Source organism: Selaginella moellendorffii, unplaced genomic scaffold, assembly GCF_000143415.4.
Source record: "Selaginella moellendorffii unplaced genomic scaffold, v1.0 SELMOscaffold_8, whole genome shotgun sequence".
In the NCBI taxonomy this organism is placed as follows: Eukaryota; Viridiplantae; Streptophyta; class Lycopodiopsida; order Selaginellales; family Selaginellaceae; genus Selaginella; species Selaginella moellendorffii.
This window is the reverse complement of record NW_003314269.1, coordinates 3,018,533-3,034,535: the sequence shown is the minus strand read 5'-3', so window position 1 is coordinate 3,034,535 and position 16,003 is coordinate 3,018,533. Positions and strand designations below refer to the sequence as shown.

The 16,003-nt window shown below is 50.1% G+C and overlaps 8 protein-coding genes and 1 long non-coding RNA gene across 13 annotated transcripts; 5 read left to right on the top strand and 4 right to left on the bottom strand.

The window, feature by feature from the left end:
* Positions 1-19: 19 nt before the first annotated feature.
* On the top strand, positions 20-961 carry LOC112345340. Its single transcript, XM_024671806.1, has 5 exons — positions 20-111; positions 170-207; positions 261-574; positions 706-778; positions 836-961. Exons 1-5 carry the CDS (start codon positions 43-45, stop codon positions 855-857), a joined length of 516 nt encoding a protein of 171 aa, XP_024527574.1. The 5' UTR covers positions 20-42; the 3' UTR covers positions 858-961.
* Positions 902-1,810, top strand: LOC112345341 (c-Myc-binding protein-like). 2 transcript variants are annotated; one of them, XM_024671807.1, is made up of 6 exons: positions 902-1,003; positions 1,058-1,130; positions 1,187-1,259; positions 1,315-1,363; positions 1,427-1,550; positions 1,609-1,810. In XM_024671807.1, the coding sequence occupies exons 2-6, from the start codon at positions 1,128-1,130 to the stop codon at positions 1,678-1,680; spliced, it is 321 nt and encodes a 106-aa protein (XP_024527575.1). In that variant the 5' UTR covers positions 902-1,003; positions 1,058-1,127; the 3' UTR covers positions 1,681-1,810. The 2 variants fall into 2 exon arrangements, with proteins under 2 accessions (XP_024527575.1, XP_024527576.1); XM_024671808.1 differs by lacking the exons at positions 902-1,003; positions 1,058-1,130 and having other exon boundaries at positions 1,163-1,259.
* LOC9636056 lies at positions 1,748-4,047 on the bottom strand. Its single transcript, XM_002967075.2, has 10 exons — positions 3,730-4,047; positions 3,545-3,667; positions 3,383-3,479; positions 3,299-3,334; positions 3,054-3,241; positions 2,797-2,899; positions 2,564-2,745; positions 2,425-2,502; positions 2,178-2,368; positions 1,748-2,121 (listed from the first exon to the last, which is right to left on the bottom strand). The coding sequence occupies exons 1-10, from the start codon at positions 4,044-4,046 to the stop codon at positions 1,799-1,801; spliced, it is 1,638 nt and encodes a 545-aa protein (XP_002967121.1). The 5' UTR covers position 4,047; the 3' UTR covers positions 1,748-1,798.
* A 242-nt stretch (positions 4,048-4,289) lies between these two features.
* LOC9636055 (EPIDERMAL PATTERNING FACTOR-like protein 1) lies at positions 4,290-5,245 on the bottom strand. 3 transcript variants are annotated; one of them, XM_024672362.1, is made up of 3 exons: positions 5,129-5,245; positions 5,006-5,064; positions 4,290-4,915 (listed from the first exon to the last, which is right to left on the bottom strand). In XM_024672362.1, exons 1-3 carry the CDS (start codon positions 5,196-5,198, stop codon positions 4,511-4,513), a joined length of 534 nt encoding a protein of 177 aa, XP_024528130.1. In that variant the 5' UTR covers positions 5,199-5,245; the 3' UTR covers positions 4,290-4,510. The 3 variants fall into 3 exon arrangements, with proteins under 3 accessions (XP_024528130.1, XP_024528131.1, XP_024528132.1); XM_024672363.1 differs by having other exon boundaries at positions 4,290-4,912; XM_024672364.1 differs by having other exon boundaries at positions 5,018-5,064.
* Positions 4,896-5,248, top strand: LOC112345482. Its single transcript, XR_002992070.1, has 2 exons — positions 4,896-4,959; positions 5,024-5,248. It is a non-coding gene; the product is annotated as an uncharacterized LOC112345482 (long non-coding RNA).
* A 1,138-nt stretch (positions 5,249-6,386) lies between these two features.
* Positions 6,387-10,004, bottom strand: LOC9632352 (casein kinase 1-like protein HD16). 2 transcript variants are annotated; one of them, XM_024671672.1, is made up of 14 exons: positions 9,159-10,004; positions 8,973-9,098; positions 8,831-8,904; positions 8,634-8,759; positions 8,416-8,582; positions 8,284-8,350; positions 8,103-8,232; positions 7,831-8,049; positions 7,646-7,776; positions 7,414-7,588; positions 7,269-7,359; positions 7,052-7,209; positions 6,812-6,994; positions 6,387-6,737 (listed from the first exon to the last, which is right to left on the bottom strand). In XM_024671672.1, exons 1-14 carry the CDS (start codon positions 9,618-9,620, stop codon positions 6,678-6,680), a joined length of 2,169 nt encoding a protein of 722 aa, XP_024527440.1. In that variant the 5' UTR covers positions 9,621-10,004; the 3' UTR covers positions 6,387-6,677. The 2 variants fall into 2 exon arrangements, with proteins under 2 accessions (XP_024527440.1, XP_002967119.2); XM_002967073.2 differs by having other exon boundaries at positions 6,806-6,994; positions 9,159-10,003.
* A 390-nt stretch (positions 10,005-10,394) lies between these two features.
* On the top strand, positions 10,395-11,913 carry LOC9635795 (arginase 1, mitochondrial). The gene is made up of 6 exons (XM_002967437.2): positions 10,395-10,533; positions 10,623-10,782; positions 10,855-10,988; positions 11,082-11,291; positions 11,363-11,473; positions 11,527-11,913. Exons 1-6 carry the CDS (start codon positions 10,405-10,407, stop codon positions 11,785-11,787), a joined length of 1,005 nt encoding a protein of 334 aa, XP_002967483.1. The 5' UTR covers positions 10,395-10,404; the 3' UTR covers positions 11,788-11,913.
* LOC9632351 (pentatricopeptide repeat-containing protein At3g12770) lies at positions 11,765-14,542 on the bottom strand. The gene has a single exon (XM_002967072.2). It carries the CDS (start codon positions 14,503-14,505, stop codon positions 11,794-11,796), a length of 2,712 nt encoding a protein of 903 aa, XP_002967118.1. The 5' UTR covers positions 14,506-14,542; the 3' UTR covers positions 11,765-11,793.
* A 45-nt stretch (positions 14,543-14,587) lies between these two features.
* LOC9635794 (peptidyl-prolyl cis-trans isomerase FKBP16-4, chloroplastic) lies at positions 14,588-15,886 on the top strand. The gene is made up of 9 exons (XM_002967436.2): positions 14,588-14,803; positions 14,911-14,966; positions 15,022-15,077; positions 15,129-15,186; positions 15,246-15,320; positions 15,385-15,474; positions 15,533-15,610; positions 15,672-15,712; positions 15,761-15,886. Exons 1-9 carry the CDS (start codon positions 14,611-14,613, stop codon positions 15,786-15,788), a joined length of 675 nt encoding a protein of 224 aa, XP_002967482.2. The 5' UTR covers positions 14,588-14,610; the 3' UTR covers positions 15,789-15,886.
* Positions 15,887-16,003: the final 117 nt, after the last annotated feature.

Sequence of the window (16,003 nt, the reverse complement as noted above, 5' to 3'; positions counted from 1 at the left end):
CTCGACCCAGTTGTGTTTTAGGGTTTATCGCAGAGAGTAGCGATGGCGGATTCTTCGTGGGACGATGCCGCTCTTATCACCGCTTTCAACTCCGCGGTCGGGAAATATCAGGTGAGAAGCCGATGCTCCACCTCGATCAATGCGGATCTTATCGATTATTTCTTGCCAGGAGAGGCATAGCTCGAAGGAGTCTGATGGAAAATCTTCGTAAGTTATTCCAGTGTGCGATCGTTTGATCCTTGTTTCTTGCGTTTCTCTAGACGCGAGGAGAAGAAGATCGAGAGCGGGAGCCAGCAAGATCAAGCGGCGGCGGAGGGATCGTCCCAGCACGCGGATTCTTCGTTCGTGGATCCTTCTTCATACTATCCATATCCATTTCCACAGCCTCATCCCTCATATCCATACCCGGCATTTGTGTATCCAGTCCCTGCCTATGCTTGCGCTCCTCCGCCAAGCCATTGCTGCCACCACTCGTGCTGTCACTCGAGCTCTACTCAATCCTCTCGCTCGGATGATCCATCTTTCGAGACGCTCAAGCTCGCAATTCTACAATCTCTCTCGCAGCTACCACCAGGTACAATTTTCCCATTTGTTCTTAGCTTTTCTTGCGATTCTTCCAGTCGTTCTAGATTCATTCTCACGAATTCTCACGAATTCTCACGAATTCTCACGAATTCTCACTCGTTTTATTGTTTTGTTTCTTAGACAAACAACTATCGCTCGAAGACAATGCCGAAGTTCTCATCGCTTGGTTCAATGCAGGATTTCGCACTGCAAGGTATGGAAAGCTCAAAAGGATTTCTGGTTTCCTCACTTCGCGATCTTTTCCGTGCAGCCACTTGTACAAACAAGCATAGGTTAATTCAAAGATTATCTATAAGATTTGCGAAAATCGAAAACCATGATCCGTGGATCCGACGCGGCAAGCATCCAACGGTGATGTGGTTGCTCGTTATTTTTCTCTCTTTTCCGTGGCTTTCTCTCTCACAGATCGCCATCACGGGTAGTACCCATTTCTCTTTTTCTAATTTATTGGGCCGAGCGTTGGTTGGATCAGGGCTTTCTTCCTAGGGTTCGTGGCGAGAGAGCGCGGAAGTGGATGATCACAACGACGCTGATCCTCCAAAATGGTACTCCTTTCCTTTTTCTTTTGCCTACATTTACTCCAAATCTCTTAATGCTGCAGACCAGCGAGTCGAAAAAGGAGGCTTTCAGGAAATATTTGGAGGCGAGTGGAGTGCTCGATTCGCTAACAAAAGGTCTGTTTGTTTTTCCTCTCTTCCCTTGGTCTGATCAAGCTAGTGTGTGTGGCAGTTCTTGTCGCTCTGTATGAAGAGAATGATAAGCCTCCTCTAGCGATAGAGTAAGTCTTTCATTGCTTTTCCTTTCTCACATTACTCTGATCCTCTGCGTTTTCTCATTCCAGTTTCATTCAGCATAACTTAGGCGGTTACACGAATGAGGAATACACCAAGCTGAAGGGTGAGAGGGACGAGCTCCAGCTTAAATACAATGAGCTAGTCGCGGCGCACGAAGAGCTTGGTAGAAAGGTAGAACTCGCCTACGGATTATCAAATCGTGACTCATATGCTTCCTTTGGATCCACAGTTTGAGGAGCTCCAATTGCAGCTTCCTCCTCCCGAGGAAGCACCCCCAGTTGGAGAAGCTCCACCAGCATAGGAGATCAAAATCACAGGGTCACTAGTTCTTTTGAATCATAACACGCTCTAATACATTTGGATGGAGAAGCTTAAAACCTTTTGTGTATATCATCTTGGAAAGAATCTAACTTGAAAATCTAAGCTCGCAATGGCTGTGACGAGCTTCCTTCCACCAAACTTAAATACTCGGCAATAGCATTGCCTTCTAGAGTTACTTCTAGATCATACTCCTCGTAAGCATCTCCTGTCACGTTCCCTGCCATCTCATCTTCCATTTCTACATCGCGAACTTGTGCTTGATCCTCCTCGGCAGCAGCCCCGTGTTCTTGTGCTTGTTCTTGTTGTTCTTCATCTTCTTGTCCTTCACCCATCACTGCCGCTTCATTGCTACTGTTTCCCTCCGCAATAAGCTTTTCCAAGGCCTGGGCCACACCACCCGATGACTGAAGAGCAGCGGTGGCTGTAACACACGACATGAAAAACTCTGTAAAGTCCACCACTCGTTCATGGATTTACCTCTCTCCCTGGAGAAGCCCATTTGCATCAAGGCCGACACGTCGGCGTGGCTAACCCCCCTCCGCGTCGTGGAGGAAGAAAGCGCCGACTGCAGAGCTTCCAGATGCGCTGGATTGGTAAGAATGTCGATCGCCAGGCCGGTGTTATTGTCAGTTTGCTTGAGCGCTTCAGCAATCAGAAGCTTGTCATATCTGACGAGAACAAAAAGAAAACAAAAGCTCAGCTTTAGAAGTCACCAAGAGCGTACCCAAGGGGGACTAGTTCATTTAGCTGCTTCAAATCCACTGCCTTGCCCGATCTGGTTTTCCCGTAACGCCTTTGCTCGCTTTGACGCATGATTAGAACGAGTGTTAGTTAATAATGCCACGAATTCTCACTCTGCTCACCGCAAGTTCTTTCTGTGTTGTTCGTCTTCGGCACGTTTCCGTTTCTCGATATCCCTTTGCTCCATGACAAACTCCACAGCACGGTCCACATCTTGCCCCGACACTCTCAAGCCCCGCTTCGCTTCCTTCGTAGTGAATCCCATATCAGCTAGTATTACCAAAGATTCATCAGGTACTTGCAGCTGTATAAAAGATTAAACTTTCAAGGGTCACAAGTGACAGGAAAATCGTACCTTGATAAACTTTTGCTGGGCGGCTTCAAGCGACGCGCGTGCAGCGTCGACGAGTCCACTGTGGAAGGCCACAACGCCTTCTAGCAGCTCCAGCCGAACATATCTACGAAAGCAAAGAGAAGAAAGATATCAGATCATGGGTCTAAAAGCCAAGACACGAATCCGAAAGTAAAAGATAATGAGGCACCAGAAAGAAAAAAGAAAAAAAAAACACGAAGGACTTTTGCACGCGACCAGTCTGACTCCAAAGGCCATACATAGCGAGCTCTGGACAGAATCCTCCTTGTAAAACACGCAAGCGCTCCAGATTTGCGCCGTGCGCACGTTTGAGTCCTCTCCGTGCTTCGGCCAGTCGCTCTTTAGCAACACCGAGTCCTCCAATGTCACGCAACATGAACAAGCACCACACCATGTCAATTTGTAAGAATGGCAGATTGTCGACATGCTGAAAAGAAGTGTAAAGTCTCTAGGCGAAGGAAGAAGTAAACAGTTGGGGTATTACCTCGATCATACTCCTGTCGCACAATAAAAACGATTCCTGTGGAAAGAGAGTGAGAGAATTATCTCAAGCATTGCTAATCCTTACCTCTGCAAATGCCAGGACTTCCAATGCTTCCCTGTACTGGCTTGCTTCGATGAGCTTCCGGGCCTTTGCATGAAGTATCAGACCCATCACGAGAGCCCTGAGAAAACAAATTCATACGAACACAAAGGTGGTCAGTGCTTGCATGATCCAACTCAAGCCCACCTTCTATCACTGTCACTTTTGAAATGCAAAGCTTCGCCATTTTGATTGAAAAGAGAGAGATCGTAGTCACCCATCGATGAGAAATCTTCGTTGCTTCTGCTGGCCATAGCCTCCGCAGCAGCTCTGCCAGAGCACGAAACCACGCTTTCAAAGAACCGATCGATGCAAAAGGAATTTTTTCCCACCTGATCCTTGCGAGCCGCTCGGCTTTCTCACACTCGCGAATCACCGGCGCCGCTTGCTCCCTCCCAATCCGGGTCATCAGCAGCTTGGAATTCGCATGTAGGCCCAGATCGCGCAGATTATCGGCGTCCCTGAGATTCCTGCCCGCGCTGATAAGATTGATCGACTGGACATCGAAACCTGACACCCGGGACGCCTCTGCGCGCAATTCCGCGACGCTCCACCTCTGGATCGGGACGCGGAGGATGCCGGACCAAGCACCAGCCACGCGCAGCGCCGATTCCTCGCCATCGCCAGCACTAGCACCATCACCCCCCATCTTCCAATAAACCCTAATCGCCAAAGCCCTATTACTTAAGATAGCAAACTCTTTACTCATGGGTAAAGACAAAAACACCGGGTAAAATTTCTGTCCCATGTACCACACATTCACAGAACATTGCTGTATCTCAGGGAGGCACATCAATGTAGCTTCTTTATAGACAATCTATCTCATAGATAGCCTTTAGAGGCTTCCTTTAGAAACTCTATTAGACTAGAACACTCTTTTGTAAGAGAAAACTAAGAGAATGTGATCCTTCCTCTCTATTTTCTTCAAATGTACATTAGCTACATCGCCTCGGATTTCTCAAACTAGATTCTTTCCCTCGTCTAGAAACACAGTTACGGTTAGAGCACATACTTATTAAAATATCTCATCTCAATCTATGATTTCTATGATCGATGAAGAAAACGAAGAAGGGAGTAGTAATATAGCAGTAGTAGCATAGTAGCAGTAGCGATTCACGGATTGAACAGCTTGTTGCCACACTTGCACCTCCAGCCCTCGGGTTTGTAGTTGGAGTACTCAACACTGACCTGTTGGTGATGTTGGTGGTGTTCTTGGTGTTGTTCTTGTTGGTGTTCGTGTTCTTGGCGGTGTTCTCGGCGATGTTCTCGCTTCCGTGGTACGACCGGGGATTTGCGCTCGATGGGCGTGGGGACTTGCACTGCCTGGCACGGGATGCATCGGTTGCATTTGTTCTGGCAGCTCGGAGGCCGAGATCCGATGTTGCTGCTCATCTCGGCCAGGCTTTGCTGGCTCGCCTGGACGGCCTGGCATGGAGTGCACGAGTCACACTTGTTGATGCAGCTCGGGGGCCGCGATCCGATCCTCGATGCTGCTGTTCTTCGCGCTGCTGCTTGCTGCTGAGAAACCAACGGAAACAGGAAAAGAAACGGGGAAAAACAAAGTAAGTTTTTCGATCCACAGAGTTTTTGAAAGGTTGTTTCACTCACTTGATTTCTTACTTGCAGTGAGGAGGTGTCATGAGGTCCTACAAATCCATTCTCCCAAGCTACAAGAACCAGAAAGAGGAAGAGGTTTTGTCCGAAAGTTTTCAAGGAGGAGAATTTTTTTACCTGGCCTGCCCGTTGTCTCGCAGCAGCTGACCAAAAAAATGAAGAGAATTGTGCTCAACTTCACCAACATGCTACACTGGCATCCTTGTTATTAATGAGAGAAGGAGAAAAAAGAATCAATCTCTCCTGTTTTCTTTTTCTTCCTTCCCTGTTCAAGATGCTATTTGTCTGCCCTGCCTCCTGCTCCTGTTTGTTCCCTTCTGCTGCTGATTTCTACCCAAGAGATCATGCATATATGGAATGAGCTCCAAAAACAATTACTGCCTACAACAGAAGAGGACACACCATACAGAGAAAGACAGAAAAAAACTCCCAAACTCTCAAGAAACGCTATGATCTCCCCTTGAAGTCATAATAACTGGCACATCCAACCTTTCTTCTCCTCCTTCCAAGCCCCGTTCCTCCTTGCTGCCAGTCTTTGCATCATGTCTCCCTCTTGGGCTGCCTTGCCACATTGAACAAACAAAAGAACACAGACTTTAATCAACACCAATCTGATGACAAATGGTTACCAGCTACTAAACCATCTTTCCTGGATCCTAATATCACTGCTGAGCCTCCTTTCTTGCACCTGTGCCTTCACATTGTTACACCATGATGCAATGCAGTGTGTGTGCTGAGTCCAGACAATCCACTTGGGCTCCCTAAAGCTACAAATTTTAACAAACTTCACCTGATCATCTCTCTCTCCTTTCTTTCCTCCTTCTTTATACACTTTTAATCTAGTTTTTTTCCCTCCTCACCAACACCCAGTCTCTGATTGATTGATTGATATGTGTTGTATGAATCTGTCTCTGGGGGAGCTGCCCTTTTCTCATCTGACTCAACCTAGAGGTTAGCCACTGGGCCACCTATTCCATAGGCTCCTCTAGTGTGTACCTCTCCTTTTCACATGTTTTATCTTATTGCTTCTTCCCAAATCTGTGTATAAAAAGAGCTCATGGTATAAGATACACACCAGCAATCTTGCTCTACATAGCCGCTGCAGCTGCTTGTGTATAAATAGAGAGAGCATATATGGCTGTGAATGGGACATGCTACTGGTGGGAAACTTGAGCCTCAACAAAGCACACTTTCAGACACATTCAGATTGCAGGCCAACACAACATTGAAATTCGTGCCCCTCTTCTTCTATATTCTGTGAATCTCGAGCCCTACAATTTGTACCTAAAGACAGAGCAGAAGAAATCGAAATCGATTTATCCTGAGCACCAGAATCTGTTCACACTTCCAAAATTTAACTGCCAGCCGTCCCATGTACCACAGATGCGGTGCCTTTAGGGTTGCCACCTTTTTTGTTACCATAAAAAGCAGATAAGATACACATTGATTTTACTTTTCACACTGGAAGTGCTCTCCTTTTATACGCTTGCATTAGAAAGAGAAAGCTGTCGCCGTTAGCACCAGAGGTAGATTCCGACCACCACACTGTTAAACAGCATATATAAAAATGCCTACGCGCTTACGCTGTAATTGCGAGCGAGCGAGAGAGAGAGAGGAGAGATGGCGAGCCACAAGGTTGTGCTATGCACCCTCCCCATCCTTTAAATTACGAGACGGTGCGTCCATAGCTCACAGCCGCGATGTAGAGGTTCTTGGACCACTTCTCCTGCGAGGAACAATGGCGTGCGTCAGTAAGATCCCAGAAGAGAAAACAATTAAGGCAGTGTTGTGGACCTTCACATGCGTGCTAGGAAAGGCCGATGTTCTCAGTGTCTCCTGTGTCTCGTCGGCAGGCTTTCTCCGCGGCACGCTCAATACGAATGCTGCTTGATCCCAAGTTGCCGCAGTGGCGGTGATGCGATATCCACAATCCCACCGCCGGTGGATGCCTTCGCTGGGATAGAGGAAATCCAGCTCCACTACCTGTGTCATGCATAGCGCTGTCAAACAAGTGTGCGAAGCCCGAATGGATTAACAGACCTGGTCCGTGAAACCAGCGTTTCTCGACATGACCACTCCCCAGCGGGTTCCAGCGGTCGCCATGGAAGTCACGTAAAACCCTTCCCTCCACTTTTTGTTGATCCACTTGAACGGAAATGAATCGCTCACTTTGTACGATTGTTGCGTGTATGGTGTCCCTGCGGGGGAATCACGCGTCAGCAACAATGCCAGTGGCCATCAATAACAGCGACAATACCTTTTGACATGACAACCAGCGAGCTGCCGTTGTTGGCTCCTGCAATGGCACTAATGTAGAAGTTTTTCTCCCATTGTTCCATGATCCACTCCTGCCGAGGAGAATGAGCTATGAAGATTACTAAAGTTAAGCAAGATGTGCTAACCTTGTGAAGGAAGACGTTGGAGAGCTCGTACACTTGAGATTGAAAGCCTGTTCCCGCGTCCATAATCAGCGCCCAGAGATTTGAGCACGAAGCCACGCTACTGATGTAAAGCCCATCCTCGTTGCCTTTCTCCACATGTTGAGCTAAACGAGAATCGGCTACATTATAGTGGTACCTATAAAAGCAACAAAACCTCCAGCTTCAGAGGCATACCATTAAAAACAGTTTTTACCTCTGCTTCATCGCCCTGCGTGCATTGTAGACGGTAATCCATTGAGTTGCTGGAAGCCCAAGTCGGATTTTCTTTTTGGGCTGATCGTCGTCATCTTCTTCCACAGCCAGCCTATTCCGTTTCTGACCAACCTGAGAACGAAACAAACCTTATGACCAATACGATCAAAGTTAAAAACCGCATACCTTCAATGCACCTTCCGTGCTAATAGGCCTGACAGCAGGGTTAGGCCCCAAGACGCCGTCAAAAAGACTGATAAGCTTCGCGTAGTTTGGTGCTTCATCGAACTTCATATTTACAACGATTTCCAAAAACTGCTTGAATGGAGGCGGGCAGAAACAGCACAACATCTCCGGGGACGTGGCCATTTTCTTTTTGCAGACCAGAAATCCTTTATTGTCTCCCTATAAAAGCGCCCATGTAAAACAATAAAACTAAAATATTAAAACAGCCTGACCTGGTATCCTTGCCAAGGAAGCCGACCACGAAGGAGAAACACTAGCGTGTATCCAAGCGATTCCAGATCATCTCGTCTACTGCCAGTGCGACCCAAATGTGCATGCACGCTTGCATACCGCACAGTTCCACTGCAACAAAGAGAGAAACTTAGAACGTCTTTGACAAGCACCTGTACATACCGAAAAACATCGGGCCTCTGGTCATAATCGACATGACTCCCACTTTCTGACTCTCTCCATCTTGTTGCTGGAGCAGAACGAACAAAACGTTAACATGAAAACATGCAGTGGTAACTAGAAGGAAGTGCCTACCTAACCCTAGATCCACAAGGAACAACTTCTTCTCGTCAACAGTACCAGGTTGACCTAGCAAGAAGTTCTCTGGCTTCACATCTCCGTGAACATAGCCCCGCGAATGCATTTTATCAAGTATCGAAATAGCCTCCACCGCAATACAGGCAACCATTTCAGTAGACATGCTGTTAAAAAAATTGGCAGATTAGGACGAGGGAGGCGAAAGAGCTACTTACGCTTGTCCTGACGAGTTCCAAACATCCCACAAGCTAGGCCCAAGCATGTCCATAACCATTACGTAGTAATCTCCTTGACGCCCCTTATGGTGCACTCGAGGCACGCCATAGCTGCCACCAAGTGTGCTGCAAACATAAAACACGATAGCTTAGAAACAAAACACAAAGAAAAAAAAAGCCAAAACAATGCTACATACGTGTAAACTTGCCACTCATACGGAGGCCCATAGTTGCATCCTTTACTGCTTCTGTGTTCAAACTTCAAAGCAACCTGACAACATCTTTGATCAGCCGCTGAGAAAAGAGCAATCCAACTGAGAAAATCTTCGAACAGTCTACCTCAACAGCCTGAGGGCCTGTACGTTCCGAGCCGCCACTAAGCCTCCGTCCTACATATACTTGACCAAAGCCACCTTTTCCAAGCTTCCTCTCGATCTTATATACAGGAGAGCCTCCAACTTGGACCTGCAAGCCACAAACTCGTATTAGCTTTGCCCACATTTTGTATTTCGCGAAAGGACTTACTCTCTCCGGAAGCGGTGACGCGTTCTCTTCGCCTTCGGCAACCTTGTCCCCGCTTCTCCCAGCGCTCTCCTCCTCCATCTGGTGCTCTTCCCTTACGGCAGCAGCCCCACTCCCCTTTTCCAAGTCAGGAAGCTCCTCTTCCTCGCCCTGATCAGCGGCAGCGGGCTCCGGTGGTTGCACCAATACCTGCGGCCGAGCAGCGACTTGTTTACCCCTGCCTCTCCCACGACCCCTGGTAGCCTTGGGCGCTGCGGCACGCTTGCCTCGTGGCCTCACGGCGGCGCCTTGTTCCTCCTCTTCTTCTCGTCGAGCGGCAGTAGCCCTCTTCCTCGGAGTAGCAGCCGCTGCCGCGGCGGCAGCAGCCGCGCCCCGCCTCGTCGTCCTTCGTGTGGTGTTGGCCGCCTTGTCCTCTACACGCGTGCCAGCAGCTGGAGTGCGCGCCCCGCTACGCAGCTCTGGCATTCTCCCTCACCCATACACACACCTGAGCCCCAAAATCCTGCCCCTACTGCGCACATATCTCTCCGGAATCGTGCTCCAGCAGCATTACCAGCAGCGCTGCTCGATCTGCCACGCGCAAACCCTTGCGCGATTGGAATCTTTTCCCAGATCAATCGGTGGAACCAAACCCTCACCTCGGACGCTGCGATCTTTCTTTCTCGCCAGCCAGATCCTAGCCGAGGATTTCACGCCCGGTGCGACAGATCCCTCGCCGCCCCTCCCGATCGATCGCACTCCCGCAATGCCACGCCCCGGACGGAAACCCCCGTCCCTGTCTTGCCTCTCTCTCAAACCCTACCCTAGAGCCAGACTTTCTTTGGGTTTTCTCATTTGTGGCACACTGCTACCTATTATCCACATACATTGTGAAAACAGCGCGATTGCGCCCCACCCTCACACGCGTGGTCCGCCGCTGCTGTGCACCAATCGCGCGGTTTGGCACGGATTAACACTAACTTTTGTTACCGCCCTGACCCGGTTGACGGCGCGAAAAATGGGCGGCCAGGATCCGCTCTCGTCGACGTAACTTCCCGCCCGTGGATCACCGTTGTAACGGCCAGGATGCATCAATTCCCACGCGTGTGGCATCTTTTGCCCGTTCGATGCAGCGCTGACCTCTGTTGACTAGGGCTCTCAGTTCCACCGTCCAGAATAGAGTGTTTATCAGTCAATGGTCAATGGCTCTCGGGATTTAAACTTTGCTGCCTCAATCAATCTACCGAGAAGCTAGGGCATTTCTTTATTCATGAAGAGAGCGTCGAGCAATCTCGTGAGGAAAATCTCGTCGGCGGTGGAATGGAGCACTCTCGTCGATGGCCAGAATAGAGTGACCGGCGCCTCGCTCACTCTGATCCGCGAGCGGGCGCATCTCAAGGTAAGCATTGGATCTCGATTGAATCGATCGATATTTCGATATGTTGTGATCGATCGATCGATATTTTGCTCTCTCTTTCGTTCTACCAGGCCGAGCAAGTTCGTGCTGCCGGCGGTGCTAAAGCCACATCGTGCCTGCTGGGAGTCCCTCTTGGTCACAATTCTTCCTTCTTGCAAGGTCCCGCATTTGCCCCTCCTCGCATTCGCGAGGCTATCTGGTGTGGTAGTACAAACTCCACCACCGAGGCAGGTACTTTGTTTTGGGATTGAGCTCTCGCTCGAAACCCATATGTGCTCAACATCCCTTTTTCTTTCTGTACAGGCAAGGAGCTTGCGGACATTCGAATCTTGACGGATGTAGGGGACGTCCAAATCCAAGAGATGCGAAGTTGCGGTGTGGAAGACGAAGCTCTGATGCAAATCATCAGTGATTCTGTCAAGCTCGTCATGGACCAGGTATCTTCGCATATCTTTGCTCTCTTTGAAGTTTCCAACAAAGCACAGACTAGAGCACGACCATTAACTCTTTTTTTCCCTTGATTTTGGCAGCCCCCACTGACGCCTTTGATTCTGGGAGGCGATCATTCCATCTCGTATCCCGCGGTGCGTGCTGTTACAGAGCATCTCGGCGGTCCTGTCGACGTGTTACATTTGGATGCTCATCCGGATATCTATCACGCTTTCGAAGGAAACAAGTTCTCTCACGCATCCTCGTTTGCGAGAATCATGGAGGGTGGCCATGCAAGGCGGCTACTACAGGTGTGACGATGTTGGTTCTATCCTCTCTCCCGAGTATTAAAATCTGTGGATGGTGACTTTTTTTGTTCCAGGTTGGACTACGATCGATAAACAAAGAAGGGAGAGACCAGGGCCAAAAGTATGGAGTCGAGCAGTACGAAATGAGACACTTCAGCAAGGACAAAGAAAAGCTTCAAAATCTGGTAATATATGATAGCTTGCTCTAGCAAGTAGTGACTGTTTGCTGCTTTCTCAGAAACTTGGTGAGGGCGTGAAAGGAGTCTATATCTCGATCGACGTCGACTGCCTGGATCCGGCTTTTGCTCCCGGCGTCTCCCACATCGAGCCCGGCGGCCTTTCTTTCCGAGACGTGATGGACATCGTCCAGAACCTCGAAGGCAACATTGTTGGCGCGGACGTTGTCGAGTTTAATCCACAGCGGGACACTGTCGACGGGATGACGGCAATGGTCGCAGCCAAGCTCGTCCGCGAGCTCACAGCCAAGATGTCCAAGTAAAGCTCCTTACCAGTAATCTCCGCACGAGCAAGATCCATCTACGAAGTGGTGAAACCGGTGTGTGTCTCTCACCACGATCTCTTTGTTCACGATTTTGGATATAAACTTGGTTGCGTTGTGACAGTCCTCGCAGACTCGAAGGTTTTTCATCACTCTCACCGTGTCAGTGGAAGAGCTCATCACTCCCAGAGCGATGGCGAGCCTCTCGCTGTGCTGGCACAGCAGCCGCTCCTTCTCGGCCTCGTCCACCTTTCTCAGAACAAGCCTCGTGTCCGGGACGTAGCCGATCTCTCGAATCTCCGCGTGAAGCCGCTCGAGCTCCCGGTAAATCTCCTCGCTCCTGGGATGAGACCGATCACCTGCGACGAACTCGTGGACCCGGCTCTTGATCTCGATCCAGCTCTTCCCGGCCTGCTTCCTCAGTCCTCTCGACTCCATCTCGGTTCTAACTTCCGCGGCCTCGTCCCATTTTCCAGCTCCGGCAAGGATGTTGGACAGGACGACGTAGGCACTCTCGTCACCAGGATCCAGCTCTCGGACCATCGAGTTTGCAAGCCGGCCTCGATCGACATCGCGGTACTTCCGGCAAGCTCCGAGCAGCGTCTTCCACACCAGGACAGTGGGCTTCACGTCCATGCATCGTATCAACTCCTCGGCGTCCGCGAGCCAGCCAGCCCGTCCCAGCACGTCCACGGCACAGGCGTAGTGATCTTCGCTGGGGGCGATGCCATAGCTCTGCCTCATCGACCGGAAGATCTCCCAGCCTTCGTCCGCGAGACCTCCGTGGCTGCAAGCTGACAGCACGCTCACGAAGCTCTGCTCGTCCGGCCGGGATCCTTCCTGCTGCATCCTCCAGAAGAGCTTGAGCGCTTCTCCGGCGAGCCCGTTCTGGGAGTACGCAGCGATCATCGCGTTGAAGATCACCACATCCCGCTCCACCGCCACCTTTTCGAAGATCTCCCTGGCGGACTCGAGGCTCCCGCAGCGTCCATACATGCTGGCCAGCGCAGTGGCGACGAAGACGTTGGACTCCATGCCCGAGTGGCGGAGGTGGTCGTGGACGATCACTCCTTCCGTCAGTGCGGCAGCGCCAGCGCAGGCATCCAGCACCGCGACGCAGGTGATCTGGTTTGGAGCCACGCCGTGGAGATCCATCCTCCGGAAGAAGCCGAGCGCGCGCTTGCCGTGGCCGTGCTGGGACAAGCTCGAGATGATCGCGTTCCAGGACACAACGTCGTGACGATCCTCCATCGCTCCTCGCTGGAATGACGCTGCCGCCTCGTCGATCGCTCCACAGCTCGCATACATCTTCACCACCGCGGTTCCAATCGCAGGCTCCGAGGCGTAGCCGCAGGAGACGATCCGGGAGTGGAGCTTCCTCCCTTCGGCCATCGCTCGAGCTTCTTCCGGATTGCTGGCCACCGCCTCGAGCAAGTTGAGGTACGTCGCTCGCACCGGCGCCATTCCCTCGAGCTGCATCCTCTGGAACAGCTCGAGCGCTCGTTTCATCTGACCCTTTTGCGAGCTTCCAGCGATCATCGTGTTCCAGGACACCGCGTTGCCAGGGATCCCCTCGAAGAGATGGCGAGCTTCCTCCGGCGATCCACACCGCGTGTACATGTCCAGCAGCGCATTCCCGAGGACGATATCTCGATCCAGCCCCTTTTCCAGCGCGCAGGCGTGGATCATCCTTCCAAATCGCAAGCTCGAGCAGCCGGTGCTGGCATTGACGAGCGTGACTTTGCTCGGCGGGATCCCCTCGTGGAGCATCCTCGCGAAGAGAAGCGCTGCTTCGGACATATGCCCGTGCTGGGCATACGCCCCCAGCATCGCGTTCCACGACACCACGTCCCTCTCGGCGGCTCGATCGAAGACCTCCTTTGCTTGATCCAGATGCCCGAGCCGGGCATACGCGCTCGCGAGAGCCGTGCTCACCACCAACGTTTGTTCCAATCCACTCTCCCGGACAATGGAATGGATCGCCCGGGCTTGCCGAATCTTCGCACAGACGCTGAGGGTGATGACGAGAGTGATCCTCGCGGGCCTCACGCCCTCGAGCTGCATTCTCTGGAAGAGCTCCAGCGCCATGTCCAAATCCCCGCTCTGGGCATTTGCTGCGATTGCCGCGTTCCACGAGACTAAATCTCTCTCCATTCTCTCGAAGAGAAGCATCGCGCTCGCAACGCAGCCGCAAGAACCATAGATGTGGAGGAGGAGATTGGCGAGCACCGATTTGCCCTCTAGACCGCTTTCCACGATCCAGGCGTGGATGCTTCGCCCCTGCGAGAGATCCCCGAGCCTGGCACACGCCTTGAGCACCGCGAGGAACGTGACGGCGTCGCATCGCACGCCTTCCTGCTGCATCCGGTGGAACATCCAGATCGCGCGCTTGGCCTGGCCGTGCTCTGTGTAGGCGGTGATGATCGTCGTCCACGACGCCTCGTCCCTGACCTCCAATCTAGAAAAGACCTCCTCGACGTCGCCCAGGCTCTCGCATTTGAGATAGAGACGCAGGAGATGGTTGCCCAGCTCCTCCTCGAGGCCGAGGCTGACAATGCGCGCGTGGATCCTCCGGCCCTGCGAGAGCAATCGATCATCACCGGCGGCGCGAAGGAGGCGGACGAGATGCGCGGGCCTGGTCGCGCCGCTGCTACTGGAGGGCAAATCGGCCGCGGGCGCTGGCGCTGCTGCGCTAAGGCCCTGGCAGCACCGAGCCATAAACCCTAATTGGCGCCAAAAACTTTAAAATTTGAATTAGCCCTAAGCGTGGGGTTATATGTGGATATTGAGAATGCGGATATTCTCTCCATTGGCGATAGGACGATGCCTATCTTGCTACATTCCTCGCCTTGCTCGAGCAGAGGTAGTGGTGGCTCTCAAATTTCTTTGAGGGCTTTGGATGGCTTTCACAATCTCGCCAAGTTTGAGCCCAAAAGGAGCAGTGGCAAGCGCATTGTTTGCCAGGGCGAGCAGCAGACTAGGCGTGTGCTGGTTTTGGAAACAATCTCAATTGCGGGTAAGTTTGTGGTAAAATTCCAGTAAAATCTCTCTCAAATTCTTCCAGATTTGCCACTGTTTCCTCTCCAATGGTTTATATTTTGTGGTTTGTGTGATCAAATGTAGGAGCTACAATGTTGGCTGCGGGGAATGCCAATGCAATATCAAGCAGCCGGAGAGCAGTATTTATGCATTTGGAAAATTCGTAGAGTGCATTACAATTGTGTGTATATACAGTTGAGGTCGGAGCAAGTTCCTGAGAGCGATTATACAACACTTCCAAATGGACTCAAGTGAGCACTTTTCTCTATCTTTTTGCTGAAAAACCTGAAATTTTGCCAAAGGTATTATGATGTAAAAGTTGGAGGTGGGAATCCTGCGGTTAAAGGATCACGAGTTGCGGTAAAATGATAAAAAAAAATCGAGATTTTTATTTACTTTGTGTGATTATCTTTTCTCAGATCCATTATGTTGCCAAATGGAAGGGAATAACATTCATGACTAGTCGTCAAGGAATGGGTGTTACAGGTGGAACGGTACAGAGTATTATTTATCTAAGACCTTGATAACTCTCATGTTTTATATTTTCTTTTTGTGCAGCCCTATGGTTTTGATGTTGGATCATCTGACCAGGGACTAGTGCTTAAAGGCCTTGATTTGGGAGTCCAAGGAATGAGAGTTGGAGGAGTGGTACTAGTATTTTACCACAAATTTCTCAAATGATTTTACTTTGCCTTCTGTTGCTTAGCGCTTGCTTATTGTTCCACCTGAACTAGCCTATGGAGACAAAGGAATTCAGGAGATTCCTCCAAATGCAACACTCAAGGTAGAAAAACTTTTATCTTGCTTTTAATCTATATTCTTTTTAAATCATTTTTCTGATCCAGTTTAATGTTGAGCTTTTAAGCATTAAGCAATCTCCTTTTGGGTAAGTACTGTGAGTTTTTTAAAAAATTTAACTTTTTTTAATATACAGCACTGGTGTCAAAATTATTGAGGGGTGATTTTATAACAAATTATTTATTCATTAAGAACATTGAATTGTTTATATAAATATGTATTTTGTATCAATTTATATAATTTCAAGCTTCCGATTCAACAACCTTCACACAGTTAGCTTCTTGAGTAGAGTCATTATTTGCTTCGTCTTCACGTTCCACAATGCCAGCATTAACTTCTAGTTTATGTACGTAATTTTTTAATAGCACTGATGATTTGT

Bases quoted from the DNA above. Each gene is read 5' to 3' on its own strand.
- LOC112345340 (XM_024671806.1), top strand. From the start codon at position 43: ATGGCGGATTCTTCGTGGGACGATGCCGCTCTTATCACCGCTTTCAAC. The intron at 575-705 runs GTACAATTTTCC...TTTGTTTCTTAG, and splicing joins TCTCTCGCAGCTACCACCAG to ACAAACAACTATCGCTCGAA. The intron at 779-835 runs GTATGGAAAGCT...TTTTCCGTGCAG, and splicing joins GCAGGATTTCGCACTGCAAG to CCACTTGTACAAACAAGCAT.
- LOC112345341 (XM_024671808.1), top strand. From the start codon at position 1,178: ATGCTGCAGACCAGCGAGTCGAAAAAGGAGGCTTTCAGGAAATATTTG. The intron at 1,260-1,314 runs GTCTGTTTGTTT...TGTGTGTGGCAG, and splicing joins GCTCGATTCGCTAACAAAAG to TTCTTGTCGCTCTGTATGAA. The intron at 1,551-1,608 runs GTAGAACTCGCC...TTGGATCCACAG, and splicing joins ACGAAGAGCTTGGTAGAAAG to TTTGAGGAGCTCCAATTGCA.
- LOC9636056 (XM_002967075.2), bottom strand. From the start codon at position 4,046: ATGGGGGGTGATGGTGCTAGTGCTGGCGATGGCGAGGAATCGGCGCTG. The intron at 3,668-3,729 runs GTGGGAAAAAAT...GTGCTCTGGCAG, and splicing joins GAGCGGCTCGCAAGGATCAG to AGCTGCTGCGGAGGCTATGG. The intron at 2,900-3,053 runs GTATGGCCTTTG...TTGCTTTCGTAG, and splicing joins TTCTGTCCAGAGCTCGCTAT to ATATGTTCGGCTGGAGCTGC.
- LOC9636055 (XM_024672362.1), bottom strand. From the start codon at position 5,198: ATGTTGGTGAAGTTGAGCACAATTCTCTTCATTTTTTTGGTCAGCTGC. The intron at 5,065-5,128 runs GTAAAAAAATTC...TGGTTCTTGTAG, and splicing joins CGAGACAACGGGCAGGCCAG to CTTGGGAGAATGGATTTGTA. The intron at 4,916-5,005 runs GTGAGTGAAACA...TTGGTTTCTCAG, and splicing joins CACTGCAAGTAAGAAATCAA to CAGCAAGCAGCAGCGCGAAG.
- LOC9632352 (XM_002967073.2), bottom strand. From the start codon at position 9,620: ATGCCAGAGCTGCGTAGCGGGGCGCGCACTCCAGCTGCTGGCACGCGT. The intron at 7,589-7,645 runs GTAAAAACTGTT...TTGCTTTTATAG, and splicing joins CGCAGGGCGATGAAGCAGAG to GTACCACTATAATGTAGCCG. The intron at 7,360-7,413 runs GTTAGCACATCT...TCTCCTCGGCAG, and splicing joins CCAACGTCTTCCTTCACAAG to GAGTGGATCATGGAACAATG.
- LOC9635795 (XM_002967437.2), top strand. From the start codon at position 10,405: ATGAAGAGAGCGTCGAGCAATCTCGTGAGGAAAATCTCGTCGGCGGTG. The intron at 10,534-10,622 runs GTAAGCATTGGA...TCGTTCTACCAG, and splicing joins GCGAGCGGGCGCATCTCAAG to GCCGAGCAAGTTCGTGCTGC. The intron at 10,783-10,854 runs GTACTTTGTTTT...CTTTCTGTACAG, and splicing joins AAACTCCACCACCGAGGCAG to GCAAGGAGCTTGCGGACATT.
- LOC9632351 (XM_002967072.2), bottom strand. From the start codon at position 14,505: ATGGCTCGGTGCTGCCAGGGCCTTAGCGCAGCAGCGCCAGCGCCCGCG.
- LOC9635794 (XM_002967436.2), top strand. From the start codon at position 14,611: ATGCCTATCTTGCTACATTCCTCGCCTTGCTCGAGCAGAGGTAGTGGT. The intron at 14,804-14,910 runs GTAAGTTTGTGG...GATCAAATGTAG, and splicing joins GGAAACAATCTCAATTGCGG to GAGCTACAATGTTGGCTGCG. The intron at 15,078-15,128 runs GTGAGCACTTTT...ATTTTGCCAAAG, and splicing joins ACACTTCCAAATGGACTCAA to GTATTATGATGTAAAAGTTG.